The 20,883-nt window shown below is 40.1% G+C and overlaps 1 protein-coding gene across 1 annotated transcript; it reads right to left on the reverse strand.

Annotated features, from left to right (window-relative positions):
- Positions 1-17,153: 17,153 nt before the first annotated feature.
- Positions 17,154-17,573, reverse strand: LOC110901746 (flowering time control protein FPA-like). Its single transcript, XM_022148536.1, has one exon. It carries the CDS (start codon positions 17,571-17,573, stop codon positions 17,154-17,156), a length of 420 nt encoding a protein of 139 aa, XP_022004228.1.
- Positions 17,574-20,883: the final 3,310 nt, after the last annotated feature.

Genomic DNA, 20,883 nt, shown 5'->3' on the forward strand with positions numbered 1-20,883 from the left:
ACGAGGTGCGGAACGGGCACGTTCAGCTTCAAATGGGGTGCCCAGACCACCCAGAATTTCCTTACATGCAGAAGGATCATTAGAAATATCATCCCCCTGCATAACAGCCCAGGGGGGTCGATGATAACTCGTACTCCGATCCGGAGTGTACGTACGGTAGTACCATTCCAACTCAGACTCTCCAGGCTGAATTGGAGGTCCTTCATAACCCGCACCCCCGGACGCGGAACCAGAAGCCTTCTCAGCAGTTGTAGACTTCTGCGATCCAGCCCCAAATTTTTGTGGTCCAACATCAGAAAACCTCAAGTCCAATCCTTCACCATCATTTGGACTGATCAGGTTGTTGGAGGAATCCACAGTATCAAAAATCTGGGACGCAGTCTTCTCCACCGTTTTCTCCACCTGCACGGAGGGATCAGGAACCACCTTAACAAAAGGTGCCGCAGGCTCCTTTGGTACCCCCGCATCCGCAGCTGTAGTACGCGAGGGAGACAAAGGAGCATCAAAGAAAGAAAACCCTGCATCTTGTGGTTTTGAAATACAAAGAAGGCAATAACAATCAATAAACAAGTTGTGCATACAAAACACTTGCAAAGTTAAACACTTACCAGCAGGGACCGAGGGTTTCTTTTGAGTCGGACCAGTCCTTTTAGACTGCAGCTTCCGACGTTTCAATTCACCACCAGCAGCAGCTGCCTCCTCCGGTTTCCTCTTACCACCATCAAGGGTGGAACCCGCACCAGCCCCGCCTACAGCCGCACCACCACCTGGAACACCCAAACCCTCAAGGGTATCATATACTACCACGTAATCGGTATATCTGCGGTAACAAGAACGATAGGTACCTGCGGTCTGTGACACCAATGGAGGGGCAGCAGTACCCTCAGTCTTCTCCTTACCGCGACCCCGCGCGGTTTTCTTCACCTGCTTCTTCTCCACATGTTTCTTGGGGATACGCTTTTCAAACTTGCCCAGATCCCCAAGTATACCTGTAGTGAAACAATCAAGCAAAATACTTACAAGGGTGAACTTTGAGAACAAGAGAAACTTAGAAAATACATTCGCCTTCTGGCACAGGTGCATTCATCACAGCACGTGTGGGCACGCGGAAGTTGCCAACAATCTCCAGATTGAAACCTTCCCGTACATCAACCGCAATCAGCTCAACTTTGCCCTCGAAATCGGGCTCAAACATCCTCCACAGACCAACCGCATCCACTGATACAACACATGCACATTACTAAAAGGATAATGAAGCAAGGAAAATAATCAAGAGTAACAGGCTTACCACCGCTCTTTTCCCGCAGAACGGGCCTTGCCTAGAGAACCAGGCTTACCACTGGTTGTTGTCTAACTTCTTGAGTTCAATAGGCTGCAGTCTAGAGAACCAATCCACAGTCTTCGCGGTGGGAACATGAATATCCTCATCAGTAACACCCACATTTACGTCCCGGAAAGTCATATGGGCGTAGACCGCCCAAGCTTTGACGTAAAAGAATTTCCTTTTCCAAAGGGTCACACCCTTGGGAGGTGTCATCAACTTCAAACTCCCATGTCGTTGATTAAAAGAAAAAAATCCGGTGTTCACTGTCAACTGGTAAAACCGCCGGAAATTCTCAACAGTGACGTCCAACCCATGGGCACGAAAGGTGTATTCAAAGTTCCTAATCCGGAACATCCCAAATGGACTTAGTTGGGAGATATGGAGATGATAGTACTCTAGCACCTCCGCAACGAACACTGTCACCGGCAATCGAAGGTTGCCATCGGTGAAAAAATCAGCCCACAATGTGATATAGCCGGCCGGAGCATCGGCACCAGTATCACCCTCTTGTGGGTAAGTGGCTTTCCAGTCGTCGGCCATCTGAATAGTGGTCATCAGGTTTTTAAAACCACCTTTCGTCCACTTCAATACCGTTAAACCACCACCGACGGCACTACCATCATCATCTTCATCTTCATCAGCCGCCACAACCGGCTGTTCAGGGTTTTCACCCTCCACATTGTGTGGATTTGATGGTTCAGCCATCAGAAATATAGACGAACGGAAGAACGTGAGTGGAAAAACTCAAACTACCTCACCGAAATTTCAGAAAATCTTATCGGAAAAGACAGAGGACACTTTTTCTCTCACCGAAATTTTTGAAATTTTTGAACAAGTGAGGGGAAACCACAACGATTTCCCCTTATATACTCATCGCAATAAATGCAGCATGGAAACTGAATCATCACGTCCAAAAAGAGCGAATTATGCGGCACCACGTGTCAAGCGCCGTTTCCGCTGACGGTTATCACGCGCGCGTGGCCGCCCACGCGCCTGACAAAAAAGACGTTTACACTCCTGCTACAGTGCATTTAGTGACCTCGGGCAGTGCAAATGTCCTTTCATTTCAGCACATGCCAAAAAATCTCACCAACTTCCACCAACTCACACGTGCGCTCAGCCACGTGTACAACAAAAAGCGACAACATTATCCAAACACAAGCGGCATGCGGTTTCTCTGGCATACCGCACCATAACCCATACCGCATGTCGTTTTTTTACAAACCCCTAAAAATAGGCAAAAAATATATATCTCTACATTATAGGGGGTATGATACCTATCCGCACATACCCACGAGCACACGTGGAATATGCGGAAATGACACACACGAGCCCGTACAAGTGTGTCAGATGCTCAGAACCAACATTGTTCTTTGGACTGAATCGCATCTCAGGAACAGGTAAACCGCATTGCCTTCATTCTCTTCAAGCTTCAAATCCCTCCTGTCCGGTTCACAACCACAGAGGGTGCATAAACAACTTCTTCAACAAGAAGAAAGAAGGGAATGTACGCAAACGCACATCAGCAACCCTGACTCCTGATCCTTCAAGAGCTACATCCGAGCAACACACCCGTTTCAAACGAATATAGGGTGATAAAACCGCGGACACTCATGAGTCGCTGCGGACACACCCATAGCTCTTCAAATGGTTGCTACGGAAGAGCCACAACTAAGTCATCACATAGATGAACGAAGCTACTTCAAGGAAAACTCCTCGGTATTGGATCGTGAAGGAAAGTGGCTAAACACTAATGAGATCCCTAATGATCACAAGAGATCTTGTCGAACAACAAGCGACCGAACAACGGTAACAAGTCTGCTTATGACTTTGCTGCCCCACTTGTGAAATGGATAGAATAAACAATGGTGGGCATTACCATGCCTATGACCATGTTTATTTGACCATTATCCAGATTCACATTGTTCGACCAAACATGGCCAACAATGTCGCAAGTATCCAACATTGTTCACCCAACCGTGGCCAACAATGTCAAGCAACGAGGTAACCGCAAAGGACGTGCGGTTACTTGAGAGCTAATTGGAAGAACATGAACACCCCACGAAAGGGATCATCATTGGATGTCCAATTATTACAGAAGAACGCTCCCTTCTTCGTTCACCACCTCAAAGGTTGGTTCGAAGTTTGTGCACACCTTCAACCACCATCTCAGAGATTGGTTCGAAGTTTGTACGCACCCCCGGCAGGGTCTCAAGATTGGTTCGACACACCAACAGGTGGCAACCAACCCAAGGCTGAGAATTTCGCATCAAACGAAACACGCTCACCGGTACGGAAGAGGCATCACATGTCACACCCCAACCGATGGCGGAAACATCGGGATGAGACGAAGTGTGTATAGATTGCTAGAGACTTCATAACACTATGTGATAATATTTAATTAAATTCAAATTTCTTTGCAATTGCTAGATTGTCATACAATATTCAAAACAAAATGCAACATTGTTTCAACAAATAACATAACATTAAAAGATAAATAGATTAAAGGTGTGTATCTAGTCCACCCTAAACTTGTTTCATCAATCATCCATACTTCATTAGTCAACCTGCAACATGTATTAAAATAGAGTTTCAATGCAAAGGCAATGAGCGAGTATACAAGTTTGTTTACATAGCATAATAGAATAAAAACTCATATCCAACATGAACATATTAAAATAGTTTCAACCATGCTAGTTTACGCAGTCCAAGTGATAGCCCAAGTTTCCAATGCGTTAAAGTACCTAACCCAAAGTTTCACGGGAGGTTGATATGTCTCCTCCTAACAATACCCCAAAGACTAACGGGGAGGTGCATTACTCCTATAGCGCTACTATTGTTAAGGCGGAACTACAGACAAGAATTAAACGTTCACATAGCACAAAATAGTCTCAAGATTCACAAGTTTCATGTTTCATGTTTAAATGGATAGAGTAAGTTTCAAATAAGTTTCAAGTGTCATGTGCGTTTAATATAGAATACATGTTGCACCCAAAGTGTTAAAAGTAAAAATGGGTTCGAGTATACTCACATAATTGCTAAGTCTTCCGATTATCCAAGTGTTGACGAGCGTAAGAGATTAGGAGGAAGGAACACCGAAGTCTCGAGATTATGAGTTGTTACGATTACGACTCCTAGTAAAAACAACGCACGAGTAAAGATTGGACCAATTCAAGAGTACGAACGAGAGAGAGTTTAGCCTAGATATTTAGAATATCATGAACTTATTATTATTTAATAGTTAAATAAATTAATTTATTTAGATAATTTATCTCAATATTAACCATTAATGTTATAAAAGGGATTATAATGAATTATTTATTATTTTAGAAGTTTATAGCAAATTAGAAAAGAATATTTATTTCATACATTTACGGTTTATAAAGATCCTTATAAGGAAGGAATTTTAGATGAAAACTCGTTTAATTAATAAAGGATTTAAAGGTTAAAAGGTTTTCAAGGAACTTTTAAAGGAATAGAAATTATAAAGGTTTTATTTTGAAACAAAAAGGAAAAGAAAAAGGATTTTAAAAATTAAAATCTCAAAAGTGGCCAAAATAAGTGTACATTTATAATTATCGTTATAAAAATTATTTGAATCCGGTATGTTTGGTTTTATAATTAAACGGTTACCGTTTCACGGATTTATACGAAAAACGGGCAGAGTTTCCTCTGTTTTTGGGCGATCCCGACATTACACGTTGTCGATAACATTGTCAAAACGCAACAATTAATCACAATGTAAGCAATGCATATATGTAAGAATTCTCGTTAAATTACAAAAACATAAATAATCTACTACTCGTATCAGTTCATTGTTTCTTTTGAATGCCGTAAAAGTTCATATTCCTTATAATAAAGCTCCACTGTTATACATCTTAAGTGTGATTAATATATGTTCGACAGTTTCGCCAAAGATAAACAACTAATAATACGGAATAATTTGGAGCGAAACGAGTAGAAGAATCAATACCGAAACAGTGATGTTGACCGGGGTTGACTGAACCGAAGTGACCCGAACGGAACGTGGCTGAACCCGAAGCTGAGAAAAAGAAACAAACCAACCACTCCCGAAGCTGAACCATAATCTGAACCGAACTCGGACTTGATCGAGACGTCAAAATGAACGAGGTTGAATCAAAACTCAAACTACAATGAAACGAAACACGAAATCTGATCCGCATCTCCAACTGGCTCGAACTCACCGTTGACTCGAACCCACTGTTGACCCGAGACGAGCGCCCGAGCCAACCCGAAACCACAAACATCTGCTGATGATAAATTCTGACCCGTATCCGATTCTGTAGCGAACCCGACTAAACCCGAAACCTGGAGCGAGAACCCGAGCCATAATCTGACATGCTTAATCCCGAGCTTAACCGTGAATAACCACCTTTACCGCCGCCGTTGCTGGCGCGGTTGTCGTGTCGGAGAAGAAGACGGGGTACCGGAGTTCGACCGGTGTTGTTGCCGAGGCATCATCGCCGGTAATACGACCGGCACGTCCGGCTCCGCCGCCAGAAGGGATGGCGAGGTCGATGAGAGAAGGAGGGGGGGCTGATGTGTTTGGTCGGCCGGTTAAACCTGCTGGTTCCGTCACCGGAGCCCCGTTGGACTTGCTTGTGCTTGCTGGTCAGTCAAATGAGAGGAGGATAGTGCGAAGATGATGAATGAGTGTTGCATTCTTCATATTTGTTTGAGGTATGAAGCAGGGATCGAGTGGTGTATGTGTGAGATTGTTAGAGATGATGAAGTTTCTAACTTGGTGGGTGAATAAATGTGCAGACAAGGAGAGAAAGATGAGAGGGAACGGCTGTTTATAAAAGTGACTAGGGTTTGTGGCATTTTTAGTTTTAAGAAAGACCATTTTAACCCCTAACCTTTGAAGGGTTTAAATAAATTAGCTAAGTTAACTTAGTTTAAACTATATAACATGGTTAACCACTAACTAGGTTATATGTATATTCTAAAAGAACTGATCTTTACAATTTAAATTAACCGGGTTTGTTTGTATCCTTTTTCTAACTTTAAAGTTTAACGAGGCTAACTAGATTATAATAAAAATAAGCTTTTTAAATAGTAATATTAATTAATCTAATTAATTAAATGTAATCGGATAGATAGATAACTATATTTAAGAACAAATTTAAATTAAAGATAAGGAGTTTTTCGACGATTAAAACGAAACGACGAATACAAAGTTACAAAGTTTCCAAAAATAGGAATATGAACAATGGTTTCTAAAAATGGAAAGTTATGAAAACGTAGGGCGTTACATCACATGACCCTTCCAGACCTCCAGCTTGATTTACAAAGCATAAAGACCATCTACATGGCCTAGGATCTTCTCCAGACTGCAAACTACCTTCTAGACACCATAGTCTAGTACTCCTCCCACATGCAACTTGCATATGGCAGCGACACTAGACTGGGGGGACTTGAAGGGGTATGGTCCCAGTTCTTGCGTCAGCATCGACCGCGAGTGACCATTACCCTTTTCAAAACCCCCACTAGCTAACAACCTACTTGTGCCCATGCGGGAACGCGTCGACACAGTGGTTGATATAACAACCCTCGGTAAAACAGACATCCTCATAATATTTCCGACACCTTAATATATTTTAAAATATCTCGATGTGTCTTTATATGCACCCCGTATGTGAAAACCGAGCCCCAAAATAGATTATACTATATAAAATAAATAAAAACAATAATATTTAATTTGAGGCGGGCCGCGTAGGGCCTCACCTCAAGTCCATACGGGCCGCGCGAATAGGAGAACCAGATATCGCCAAACCATATGCCCAAGCGGGCCGCGTACCTATTCAGTTTAGTTGATGCGGGCCGCGAGCGACCCAATTTGTGGCGTGACCCGGTGCGGCCACGTGTCATCATCGTGGCGAGTCTAGTAGATGAGTCGGACAAGCTAGTCCGTTGACTAGCATTGACGCGGGCCGCGTAGACCCGGCCCAAACTTCACGCGGGCCGCGTGGGGACTCGAATTCAGCACTATAAATAGAAGGCAACGGCCTTCAGTCTGCTTTCGTTCATTTTCTTTCTATCTCTCTACACTTTTAAATAGTGGGCATTATACCCGAGTTCAATATCCCCTAAAATAGCGAGGTTCTGCTACGATGTAAGTATTATAACCCCTGGAGACGTATTAGATACGCTGCCCGATTGATCTAGGGTTCCGTAACGGCTGTCGTGGTTCTGCCCGACGTAGTCGTTGGAATGCCGTCTCGGGGAGGGTATTACTAATGTTAAAATGGGTTATTATACTAACACACGTGCATTTGTGTAATTTATAGATTATCTCCAGGAAACCCTTACGAAAAACCTAAAACAACAATGTGAGTAATCCTCTTTTTGTGTAATCCTTTTTGTGAGTTGATCCTCTTTTTATGTACTCATTTTTGTGAGTAATCTCCTTTTTGTTAAATGTTTTTACAAAACCTTAAATACCTTTCCATGCAAATGACAGTTATTGAGTATTTGTGAAGAATACAATTATAGTGGGTATGTTGGGGTTTTGTATACAAAATTGGTTACTGGCGTGGTAACATCCCATAAGTTGAGTATGACCGTACCACTGATGTTAATTGTGATGTCTTGGATACAAATGTAATTGCGGATGTGCCCTCAATACTGCCAATTGGTTTTTACTTAAACTTGATTAAATTGGGATTCACTCACCAGTATTTCCCACTGACAAAATGTTTTTAAAACGCGTTTCAGGTAACAATATGTGAAAGCCAAATAGAAGCCAGCTGGACAGCACTGAAGGCTTGGAAAAGTGGCAATAAAGTTACCTAAGAATAAAATGGATGTTTTTATTAAATAAATAGGATGTATTCCTATGAAACGTGTGTATTAAAAACTTGGGTTTTTACCCATATGTTTAATGTCATAAAATGTGGTGGTTTACTCTGATTAAAATATTTCCTAACTACGATCCTGATGAAAATTTCCGCTGCCAAATTGAATAAATAAATGTGATACCACCGAAATTGGCTCACGGCCGCCCGTTCCCGGGAGATAGGGATCGGGGGCTGTGACAGAAGGTGGTATCAGAGCTATGCCACTGATTCAGCCACAGAAGTGTTCTGCTGACATCAAAATTCAAAGTGTTAGGAAATAAATTATGGAAATACGTGTATAATTGTATTTCTTGCTATGTGTTATCTGACTATTTGTTAGTTTACAGTATGAGCGACCAAGGACCTTCTGACGCCTATCGTCAACTGTCTGGTTCGCCTAGGAGCGAAGGCACCTCCTCTTCTCAGCCTGCCCTCTCAGGGTATTCTGCTGACACAGAAGAAGGGATCTTTGTGTTTAAGGCACAGTCTGAAGAGCCATTTCCTCAGAAAAAGAGGGGATGGTTCAGTAGGGGAGCGCACGAGCGTAGGAAAAGAATGAAAAAGTTGCAGGAACAGCGAGTGTTAGCCGCAGCAAAAAGAGAAACTGATGCTTATAATCAGGATATGCTCAATAGGGGTATCGCTAATATCCATATTTTAGCAACCACTGCTGCTGACCCAAACCTGGAACAAATGCTAGCACCCCAACCATAAAATCCTGATCAACCCATGGAAATAGAAAACCAGATAGAAATGCCTGATTTCAACCCGGAGGAGATACCTAGGGTACCTGCACCTGATCCTCTAGACCCAAACAACTACGAACCCTGGTGGGACGATGTTAGGGACTACGTGCAACAAAACCCAATTCAGGAAAATGTGCCAATACCCAACTTAGGAGCTTATCCAGGGTTAGATCCTCAAGATCCCTACAACATTAGTGACGCATATGTTAGGGAAATTTTAGAAAATCCATACCCGTACCAAGCCCCTATGCCTCCGTATCAGGAACCCGTACCTCAGTTTCCAAACCCAGTCCTAGAACCTGCACCCCCAATGAGTGCAGAAAATGTCCAGGAACTTAGGACTTTTGGGGAGGAAATTTTAGAAAGCAGTGATCGTATGCGACAGGTGGGAGAACGCCTCGTATGGAAATACGATGAGCGTAATATGGATTTTTGGATGAATCCATATCAGTGAAGGTGATGCTAGAAACAGTAATAATAATAATAATATAATAATATATGTGTGTATGTGTTAGAAAAAAAAAAACTACGGATGCATACTATTAGTATTGTAGCTTTACATTTCAGTCGGTACTGTAATTTTTTATTTCTGTACTGGTGTGTACTGATGCATACTATATAAAAAGAGTAAAAGTCGCAATGCTCGACGCTTTTGGTTAAAAAGTGCGTGTCATGTGATTGGCTATATATAAATATTATTTGTGATATTAATATTTGGTAAATGTCTAAAATTCAGATGGCCGACGCGGGAAATCAAGAAAATCTGAATAACGATAACCAGAGTAACATTAACGTGGTTAATGGGAATTCGGACAATAATAACAACGGAAATCAAATGGATAATAGTGCCGTTCAGCATATTGTGGCACAGGGAATTATAGATGCGATGCCATTTATTATTCAAACAGTTCAGGAAGCGAATAATAAAAGTAAGCATAGCAGTAAGCGACCAACTGAACCCGAAAACAGCGTGAACAATGGACCCATACTTCAAGCACCCGTTCCCAAAAGAAGAAGAACCATGCCACATGGTTGTTCTTACAAAGAATTCTGGTCCTGCAAACCAATAGAATTCTCGGGCAATGAAGGACCCATTGCAGTTTTACGCTGGATAGAGAAAACTGAGGCAGTTCTGAAAATAAGCAAGTGTGCTGAAAAAGATAAAATAATGTTTGCTTCAAATCTGTTTAAAAATGCAGCCTTAGAATGGTGGAACACTATCCTCCAATCCAGAGGAAGTGATAGGATTTATAATATGGAATGGGAAGAATTCAAGAACATGGTAGAAAGGAAATTCTGCCCTCCCAATGAAAAAGAACAGATAGCAAATAAGTTCCTAAATCTAAGAATGACCGGGGTAGATAGTAAGGGTTACACTACCACATTCTTTGAATATGATAGGATAGTACCTACCCTTGCATCACCTGAACCGGTATTAATCTCCCGTTACATCTGGGGATTAATTGGAGAAATTAGACATGTAGTCAAGGCAGCTAGACCCCAAACCATAGAGGAAGCTGTAGAACTAGCTAATACCTTGACAGATGAGTTAATCCGTACTAGAGAAGAAGATCAGAGGAGAAACCTAACCCAAAGGCTTACTCAAGAATTCCGTTCTGGGAATTCCAATCGTAAGAATGTAGGTTCTACCTCTGCACCCTACTGCAAAGCCTGCAGAAAGAAGCATTCTGGAAGATGCTCTACTTACTGTAATTTTTGCAAGGCCCCAGGACACAAGGAAGAGAATTGCAAGAAGAAATCCAGTAATGGAATGTGTTTCAATTGTGGGGAAAAAGGTCACATTAGGACAAACTGTCCGAAATTGGCTCCAGCTGCAACCAACAAAAATCCTAAAAATGCCAGAGCATTCGTGCTAACTACAGAGGAAGCCAGGATGATTCCAGACGTCATTGCTGGTACGTTTTTAGTTAATGATATTTTTGCTAAAGTATTATTTGACTCTGGTGCAAACCAAAGTTTTATTAATACTTCGTTTTGCAAACTCCTAAATCAATCATTAACTAAACTACCACAAGAATGTCTAGTGGAAACCGCAAATGGAGAGACTGTTAAGATTTCTGAAGTCTTGCAGGGGGCAAGAATAGAAATTTATAATCAAAAATTTATGGCAAACCTTTACCCAATGAATCTGGTTGGATTTGATGTAGTATTAGGAATGGATTGGTTAATAGCCAATAAAGCCAGTATTTTATGTGATCAAAAGACAATTTAATTAAAATCACCAAGAGGTGAAAAGATCTCAATTAAAGGAGATAAACCTTTTAGATCCACTAAATTCATCTCTGTGATGAAAACTGCAAGTTGTATAAGAAAAGGATCTATAGTGTATTTGATTTCAATAATCACTAACACTAAAGGAAAAGAAGTAAAAGATATTCCAGTAGTATCCCAATTTTCAGATATCTTTCCAGAAGAATTGCCAGGACTACCGCCAGACAGGGAAGTTGAATTCAGAATTCATCTGTTACCAGGAACAGCACCGATTGCCAAAGCACCTTACCGTTTAGCACCCGCTGAAATGCAAGAACTGAAGAAACAACTAGACGAGTTGTTGGAAAAGGGATTCATACAGCCAAGCTCATCGCCATGGGGAGCGCCGATTTTATTTGTTAAAAAGAAAGACGGATCAATGCGTATGTGCATTGACTACCGTGAATTGAACAAAGTCACGATTAAGAATCGGTACCCATTACCGAGGATCGATGATTTGTTTGATCAACTTCAAGGAGCTCGATTTTTCTCTAAAATCGATTTAAGATCAGGATATCATCAATTAAAGGTACAGGAAGAGGATATTCCTAAAACCGCATTCAGAACAAGGTATGGTCATTATGAATTTACTGTCATGCCATTTGGTTTAACCAATGCCCCAGCCGCATTTATGGACATGATGAACCGAATATGTAAGCCATATTTGGATAAATTCATAATTGTCTTCATAGATGATATTCTAATTTACTCTAAAAGTAAAGATGAGCATGCAAAGCACTTGCACTTACTTTTAAGTTTATTGAGAAAAGAGAAGCTTTATGCTAAATTTTCAAAGTGTGAGTTTTGGTTAGAACAAGTACAATTCCTCGGACATTTAGTTAACCATGAAGGAATTCATGTAGATCCAACGAAAATCGAGGCAATTACCAAATGGAAAACCCCAGAATCACCAACTGAAGTTAGAAGTTTCTTAGGATTGGCCGGTTATTATAGAAGATTTATTCGAGATTTTTCTAGAATAGCCATTCCTTTAACTAAGCTAACCTGTAAATCTGTTAAGTTTGAATGGGGACCAAAACAAGAAGAAGCCTTTAGAATCCTTAAGCAAAGATTAACCCATGCACCCATACTAGCATTACCAGAAGGAACTGAAGACTTTGTAGTCTTTTGTGACGCTTCTAAATTAGGTTATGGATGCGTATTGATGCAACGTCAAAAGGTTATAGCTTATGCATCTAGACAGCTTAAGAGTCATGAAGGAAATTATTCGACCCATGATTTGGAATTAGGAGCCATAATTTTTGCCCTTAAGATTTGGAGACATTATCTTTATGGTAGTAAGTTTACCATATTCACAGATCATAAGAGTTTAAGATATGTCTTCGGGCAAAAAGAGTTGAATATGAGACAGAGACGCTGGATGGAATTACTTAGTGACTATGATTGTGATATCCAGTATCATGCAGGAAAAGCCAATGTGGTGGCTGATGCTTTAAGTCGAAAATATCACGAAAAACCAAAAAGGGTACGTTCTCTTAAATTAAATCTACAAGTAGATTTAAACAATCAGATTAGAAAAGCACAAGAATCAGTAATCAAGGAAGATACTGAAAAGTTAAAGGGAATGATTAAGGAATTAAAACAAGGAACAGATGGAATTTGGAGGTTCCATAAAAAGAGAATGTGGATACCTAAATTAGGAAATTTACGTCACCGTATATTAGAAGAAGCCCATAAGTCTAAATATACGATGCATCCAGGAAGTGATAAAATGTACCAGGATTTAAGGAAAAATTTCTGGTGGATAGGAATGAAAAAGGACGTAGCAGCTTATGTTTCTAAATGTTTAACTTGCTCACAAGTTAAAGCTGAACATCAGAAACCCTCAGGATTGTTACAAAAATTAGAAATACCAGTTTGGAAATGGGAATGGATAACAATGGATTTTGTTACCAAATTGCCTAAAACAAGAAAAGGTAATGATACAATCTGGGTGATTGTAGATAGGTTAACCAAGTCAGCTCATTTCTTACCAATGAAGGAAACCTTTAGTATGGAACAATTAGCCAAATTATATGTAAATAAAATTGTTTCATTACATGGCATTCCTTTATCAATTGTTTCTGATAGAGATAGCCGTTTTACTTCTCATTTTTGGTCAAGTTTCCAAAAAGCAATGGGAACCAGGATAAATCTAAGCACAGCTTATCATCCTCAAACGGACGGACAAAGTGAAAGGACAATTCAGACAATGGAGGACATGCTTAGAGCTTGTGCAATTGATTTTGGAGGTAATTGGGACGAACACTTACCTTTAATAGAATTTTCTTATAATAACAGTTATCACACAAGTATCAATGTTGCACCATTCGAAGCACTTTATGGACGAAAGTGCAGAACCCCAGTCTGTTGGGCAGAAATTGGGGAAAAACAATTATCTGTACCTGAGATAGTACAAGAAACAACTGATAAAATCATTCAAGTCAAGGAACGACTGAAAACAGCACGTGATCGCCAAAAGAGCTATGCTGATAACAGACGCAAACCATTAGAATTTCAAGTGGGAGATAAAGTGTTATTGAAAGTCTCTCCCTGGAAAGGAGTGGTAAGATTCATCAAAAGAGGAAAGCTTAGTCCCCGGTATATTGGACCTTTTGAAATTATCCGAAGAATAGGACCTGTAGCTTATCAGCTACGACTGCCAGAGGAAATGGCAGGAATACATGATGTGTTTCATGTATCCAATCTTAAAAAGTGTTTAGCTGATGAATCACTCGTAGTACCTCTTAAGGATATAGAGGTTAATGAGCAACTCAAGTTTGTGGAGAAGCCTCTACAAATTGAAGATAGGAAAGTTAAAAATCTCAAGCATAAGAGATTGGTTCTGGTCAAAGTAAAGTGGGACTCCAAAAGAGGACCCGAGTACACGTGGGAGCTTGAATCCGAAATGCAAAAGAAATATCCACACTTGTTCCAGTAGATCTCGAGGACGAGCTCTAAAACAAGGTGGGGAGGATATAACAACCCTCGGTAAAACAGACATCCTCATAATATTTCCGACACCTTAATATATTTTAAAATATCTCGATGTGTCTTTATATGCACCCCGTATGTGAAAACCGAGCCCCAAAATAGATTATACTATATAAAATAAATAAAAACAATAATATTTAATTTGAGGCGGGCCGCGTAGGGCCTCACCTCAAGTCCATACGGGCCGCGCGAGTAGGAGAACCAGATATCGCCAAACCATATGCCCAAGCGGGCCGCGTACCTATTCAGTTTAGTTGATGCGGGCCGCGAGCGACCCAATTTGTGGCGTGACCCGGTGCGGCCACGTGTCATCATCGTGGCGAGTCTAGTAGATGAGCCGGACAAGCTAGTCCGTTGACTAGCATTCTCGAATTCAGCACTATAAATAGAAGGCAACGGCCTTCAGTCTGCTTTCGTTCATTTTCTTTCTATCTCTCTACACTTTTAAATAGTGGGCATTATACCCGAGTTCAATATCCCCTAAAATAGCGAGGTTCTGCTACGATGTAAGTATTATAACCCCTGGAGACGTATTAGATACGCTGCCCGATTGATCTAGGGTTCCGTAACGGCTGTCGTGGTTCTGCCCGACGTAGTCATTGGAATGCCGTCTCGGGGAGGGTATTACTAATGTTAAAATGGGTTATTATACTAACACACGTGCATTTGTGTAATTTATAGATTATCTCCAGGAAACCCTTACGAAAAACCTAAAACAACAATGTGAGTAATCCTCTTTTTGTGTAATCCTTTTTGTGAGTTGATCCTCTTTTTATGTACTCATTTTTGTGAGTAATCTCCTTTTTGTTAAATGTTTTTACAAAACCTTAAATACCTTTCCATGCAAATGACAGTTATTGAGTATTTGTGAAGAATACAATTATAGTGGGTATGTTGGGGTTTTGTATACAAAATTGGTTACTGGCGTGGTAACATCCCATAAGTTGAGTATGACCGTACCACTGATGTTAATTGTGATGTCTTGGATACAAATGTAATTGCAGATGTGCCCTCAATACTGCCAATTGGTTTTTACTTAAACTTGATTAAATTGGGATTCACTCACCAGTATTTCCCACTGACAAAATGTTTTTAAAACGCGTTTCAGGTAACAATATGTGAAAGCCAAATAGAAGCCAGCTGGACAGCACTGAAGGCTTGGAAAAGTGGCAATAAAGTTACCTAAGAATAAAATGGATGTTTTTATTAAATAAATAGGATGTATTCCTATGAAACGTGTGTATTAAAAACTTGGGTTTTTACCCATATGTTTAATGTCATAAAATGTGGTGGTTTACTCTGATTAAAATATTTCCTAACTACGATCCTGATGAAAATTTCCGCTGCCAAATTGAATAAATAAATGTGATACCACCGAAATTGGCTCACGGCCGCCCGTTCCCGAAAGATAGGGATCGGGGGCTGTGACAGTTGAATCCAATCTGTCTAGTGATGGAGGAGGACTTACCTGGAATATGAGAACGGTATAGTGATGCGGCTGGCACCGCATCTGGTGTATCAAAACGGAAGTATTCATAGCGATGCGGCCTGGCACCGCATCCAGTGAACACTTCTATCAATACAGAGAAGCTGGATAACAACAACAGTCACCACAGACGACGATGCGGCTTGGCACCGCATCTCGCGTATTTCTTGATCAAAGAGTGAGACGCGGGAACATCTGCAGTTACCGCAAACAGCGATGCGGCCCGCACCGCATCCTGTATACTCAGCAAGTGGGACTGACACCACAGAGCAAGTAGCACCAATGGCAGCCGCCTGTCAGGTCTACGTAAGCGACAGACTGACGTGGCATCACCTCCACAACCGACATGCCTGACACACCTGCAAAGGTGCAGCATGCCGTCAGTCTATCCATCCACCTCCTCCTTCACTCCTCGGCTATAAATACCAACCCCAAACCAGGTTTGAGGTATCTCTTCACAACTCTCTCACTACTACTACTATCATACTTTGCTTCCCAAGCAGACTACTGATTCTCACGCCGGAGAGTGGTAACAAGGAGCACCCCCCACCCCATCCTCCTTATTACGTGTCACGGTTTGTTTCCTTGTGCAGGAGATCGATCCACCGGTGATCCAGCCAGCGATCCTCGAGAGGAAGGGATTAACCCTTCTTGACGAGACCAGTGAGTTAACCCTGCCCGGTTAACCATTGTTTCATCAACTACTAACATTTCGTTTGTTACTTTTATTTGTTGAATTGTTTTGTTTTGGAGGTGGTTGTAGGTTTTGAGAGGGAGAGAGAGGAATGGGTGATGAAGAAGATGAGTAGTGGCCCCTATTTTCTTTATATTTCTTTTTTTTAGTTGTTTGTGGGTAATATAGTAATTTTACAAGTATTTAACTGAAAAAACTAACAAAGGTTAGTGATAAGGACCACCCGAGTGCAAAAATTACAACTACTAGGACCAACTCTGTAATTAGTGAACCACTGGGACCAAGTCTGCAATTTTCGCGAACTACAGGGACCAACCAAGCATTTAACTCTAAAAAAAATATATTTCAAGTAATGTGTGTGTTCAATGTTGAGAAGCTTACTTTCATCATGCTAAAGTGTAATAAGTTTTCATTGTCAAAGTCCACATGTGATTGCAAGCAGCCTCCGGGTCTCGCTAGAAGCTAGGTATGTTGATAATCGAGTTGTATATATTCTTTAAAGATTTATGTTTATCATCTTATAAATCATATTTAATGTGCATATCAGATTGCAGACTTGTTTATAAATGAACGCTTATCCACGCCTTTGAAAACTAATGGTTGAAATATACAAATAAGAGTTCGGTGATGAAGAGGTTAACTGTGAATCTTCACCGGAACAGGTGGCAAATTTTTTATTTTGGTTTGCCTCGATCCACTTTATATGAAGAAAGCCAAGAATGTGATCTTGAACCAACCAACGCTAAGTAGCGCGCCGCAACGCGCGCAAGGTATAAACCTAGTTAAAATTATAATGCACAAATCGGATATCAACATAAACATATAACAAATCAATTCCATATAACAACAACGACAATAACATCCTAAAAACCCTAACAACAACAATAAAAACGATACAATCCGATTTAGCAAAATCAATCTTGAGCGATCCACCACGCAACACAACAGCTTGAAGCGACTCCTTGGCTCTCTTGGCATCCTCAGGCCGCCTCATATTCACAAAGGCATAACTACGAGCCAGATAACGCGTAACACTATCAACAACAGCGTGTTTCTCGAACAAATTGCGCAAATCTAACTCCGTAACATCGGCCGTCAGGTTTCCGACCCATAGATTGCTAAACATCGCATCGAATGGTGAAGAATCGGTTAGGTTTTTGTTGCTGATTGTGTTGTTTGATTTGAATGGAGGCCTCATGGGATTGATTGGAGAATTGCGTAATGAATTGTTGAATGATTTTGAAGGTTTCGTTGAACAAGTGTGAAGATTTTTTGTAATGAAGAGGCGAGGGTTGTGGTTTCAGGAGGATATATGTTTGGTTAGGTGCATTAAAGGTTGTGGGTTAGGGTTTTTTTTGGAAGATGATCTGCTGTCATTTGGTGGGTTAGGTTTTTTTTTTTTTTTTTTTGTTGTGAAGATGATGATTAAATAAGGGTATAAAAGAATTAAATATATTTAATTTAGTTTAATAATTATTAATATGTTATATTAAAATCAGATGGACAAAAATGCCCCTGAACAAAAAGACAAAATAGACAGGTTGCAACAATCAAAAAAGGGGTTTTTTGAAATTTGGACTAAAATGACAATAAAAGTAAAGCCACAGTGACCCAGATTTAAAAAGTTTGAGATTTGGACTAAAATGGCAAAAGTGCTCAAACCACATGGGCCAAAATGGCAGTTTACTCTTTGAGAAAAAAAATACTTTTAACATATAATAAAAAAGGGTAAATTACATTTTCCGTTCTAAATATTTGTATCGGATTGTAACGGATAGCCTTTAACTTTAATAATTACAGTCACAGTCATTTATTTGTAAAACCTGTTACACTCTACATCCCTCAGTACTAACCAGGTTAAAAATTTCAGTTAAGTTTATTCACTTAAGGGTATTTTGGTCAATTCATGTTTTTATTTAAATGTTTAATAAATAAAACCAAAAAATTGCATATACACTTTATCTTCCCCAATTTCATAACCACCACATCTTGCCACCACCACCACATACTGACGCAACCATTCCGGCCACTGTTCACCAGATTGTGTATAAATCAAATTAATATTTCTAAGGAGCAGATCTTACTTGATAGCCTTGAGCAACAGACATTTGAGAAGAACTATCAGCACCAGGAAATGTCTATACCAATTAATAAAGGCGATATATCATCAATATCTCCGATATTAATATAAATAAACAGAAATATAATATTATATAAAAATAACAGATTAAACTTACTGAAAAACCAGGAATGCTTGAAACAGAGTTGGAACCAGTGTGCCTGTATTTATGCCTTGGGGCGTAAAACTTGTAGTCAACAGGAGAGATGGCTACATCACTTCTACCAGTCAACCTCTTAAACCTATATTAAACCACAGTTAATCTAGTTGACCTATAACTTAATTATAATCTTGAAGTTCAATTAACACTTGAAGCTTACCACTCTGCATTATCTGTATGTGTAATTGTTGGCTTTTCGTTCACTCTGGCCAGACTGGTGAACGGTGGCCGGAATGGTTGCGTCAGTATGTGGTGGTGGTGGCGGCATGATGAGGTGGTGGTTAGGGTTTTAGAGTTAGGAAATTGGGAAAGATGAAGTGTATATGCAATTTTTTTTTGTTTTATTTATTAAACATTTAAATAAAAACATGAATTGACCAAAATACCTTTATGTGAATAAAATTAATCAAAATTTTTAACTTCGTTAGTACTAAAGGACGTAGAGTGTAACGAGTTTTGCAAATAAAAGACTGTAACTGTAATTATTAAAGTTAAAGACTATCCATTGCAATCTAGTACAAATATAAAGAACGAAAAATGTAATTTACCCAAATACAAAAAAATATAGAAGTTAAAGTTATAATTCACGTAAAAATATTTAAAGATTTCTGAATTATAACTATTTTAGTCATAAGAAGTATTTAGAGATTTATGTAATTTCAATCAAGGATGAGATGGTGTACCATTTGATTAATGGTCCTGTAATATTACACAAGCTTATAAACCCGCGTACTATATGGATTTGAAGATAAAAATAATGTAATTTTATAATGTGTAAACCAATTTACATAAATGAATCTTTCTTATTAAATCAAACAATGTAAAATAAGATACACATTACATTTATAAATTTCTAAACACTTCTTTATTCACGATATTTTTAGTTTTGTTAGAAACAAACCAACCTTACATAGCAACTATTCCGTAAAGAAATATTCAACTTTTAAATTAATAAATATGAAATAGCTAAAGATATAATTATTATTATGCATTATAATATTTATGCATATGAAATATACATATATGTATTATCTACCACAAGTATAAGGATCGGCTCTCTCACTCTCTTACTCTTAACACACTCGTTTACTTTCTTAAACAATACTTATTATCACGCCAGAGGGTGGTTACAAGGAGAATCCTCCCTCCTTCCTCGTAACCAGCTTCACATTGTTCTTGTTTTGCAGACCGATTCTCATAACAAAGCCAACCGCTAATCAAAAAAAGATTGAAGATTAACTATCTTATCGACACCACATCACCTGATGAAACAATGGTTAACCGGGCAGGGTTAACACACTGGTCTCGTCAAGAAAGGTTAATCCCTTCCTCTCGAGGATCGCTGGCTGGATCACCGGTGGTTGATCTCCTGCACAAGGAAACAAGCCGTGACTCGTAACAAGGAGGATGGGGTGGGGGGTGCTCCTTGTTACCACTCTCCGGCGTGAGAATCAGTAGTTTGCTTGGGAAGCAAAGTAAGATAGTAGTAGTAGTGAGAGAGTTGTGAAGAGATACCTCAAACCTGGTTTGGGGTTGGTATTTATAGCTGAGGAGTGAAGGAGGATGATGATGGATGGACAGACGACGTGCTGCACCTTTGCAGGTGTGTCAGGCTTGTCGGTTGTGGAGGTTACGCCACGTCAGTCCATTGCTTACGTAGCTCTGACAGGTTGTTAAAGCAAACCTGACGGCTTCTGATGCTCAGCTTTGACTTGCGCACAAGTCAGACATTTAGCTACATACGCAGCTACAGACTTCTTCAAACCAATCCACCAGTAGTTTGCCTTTAGATCCTGGTACATCTTATCAGCACCAGGATGAACGGAATATTTGGAGCTGTGGGCTTCCTGGAGGATGACATCTCGAAGTCCTCCATAAACAGGAACCCATATTCGCCCATTCAGTCTTAGCATTCCATCCTTGTCATAGGATAACTGCTCCTCAGTTACTCCTAGCTTTTCTTCGGGATAGTTAGCTTCCAACACAGCTTCCTTCTGTGCAGCTAACACCCTTTCGTTCAAATTATTCCTTATTTCTATGCGCTTGGCATTTATTCTTATCGGCTTCACTCTTTCTTTTCTGCTTAAGGCGTCAGCAACTACATTCGCCTTGCCTGGATGGTATCTTATCTCACAGTCGTAATCATTTAAAGTTTCCATCCATCGTCTTTGTCGCATGTTCAATTCCTTCTGATTGAACAAATGTTGAAGGCTCTTGTGATCCGAATAG

The sequence above is a fragment of the Helianthus annuus genome, chromosome 1 (genome assembly GCF_002127325.2).
Source record: "Helianthus annuus cultivar XRQ/B chromosome 1, HanXRQr2.0-SUNRISE, whole genome shotgun sequence".
In the NCBI taxonomy this organism is placed as follows: Eukaryota; Viridiplantae; Streptophyta; class Magnoliopsida; order Asterales; family Asteraceae; genus Helianthus; species Helianthus annuus.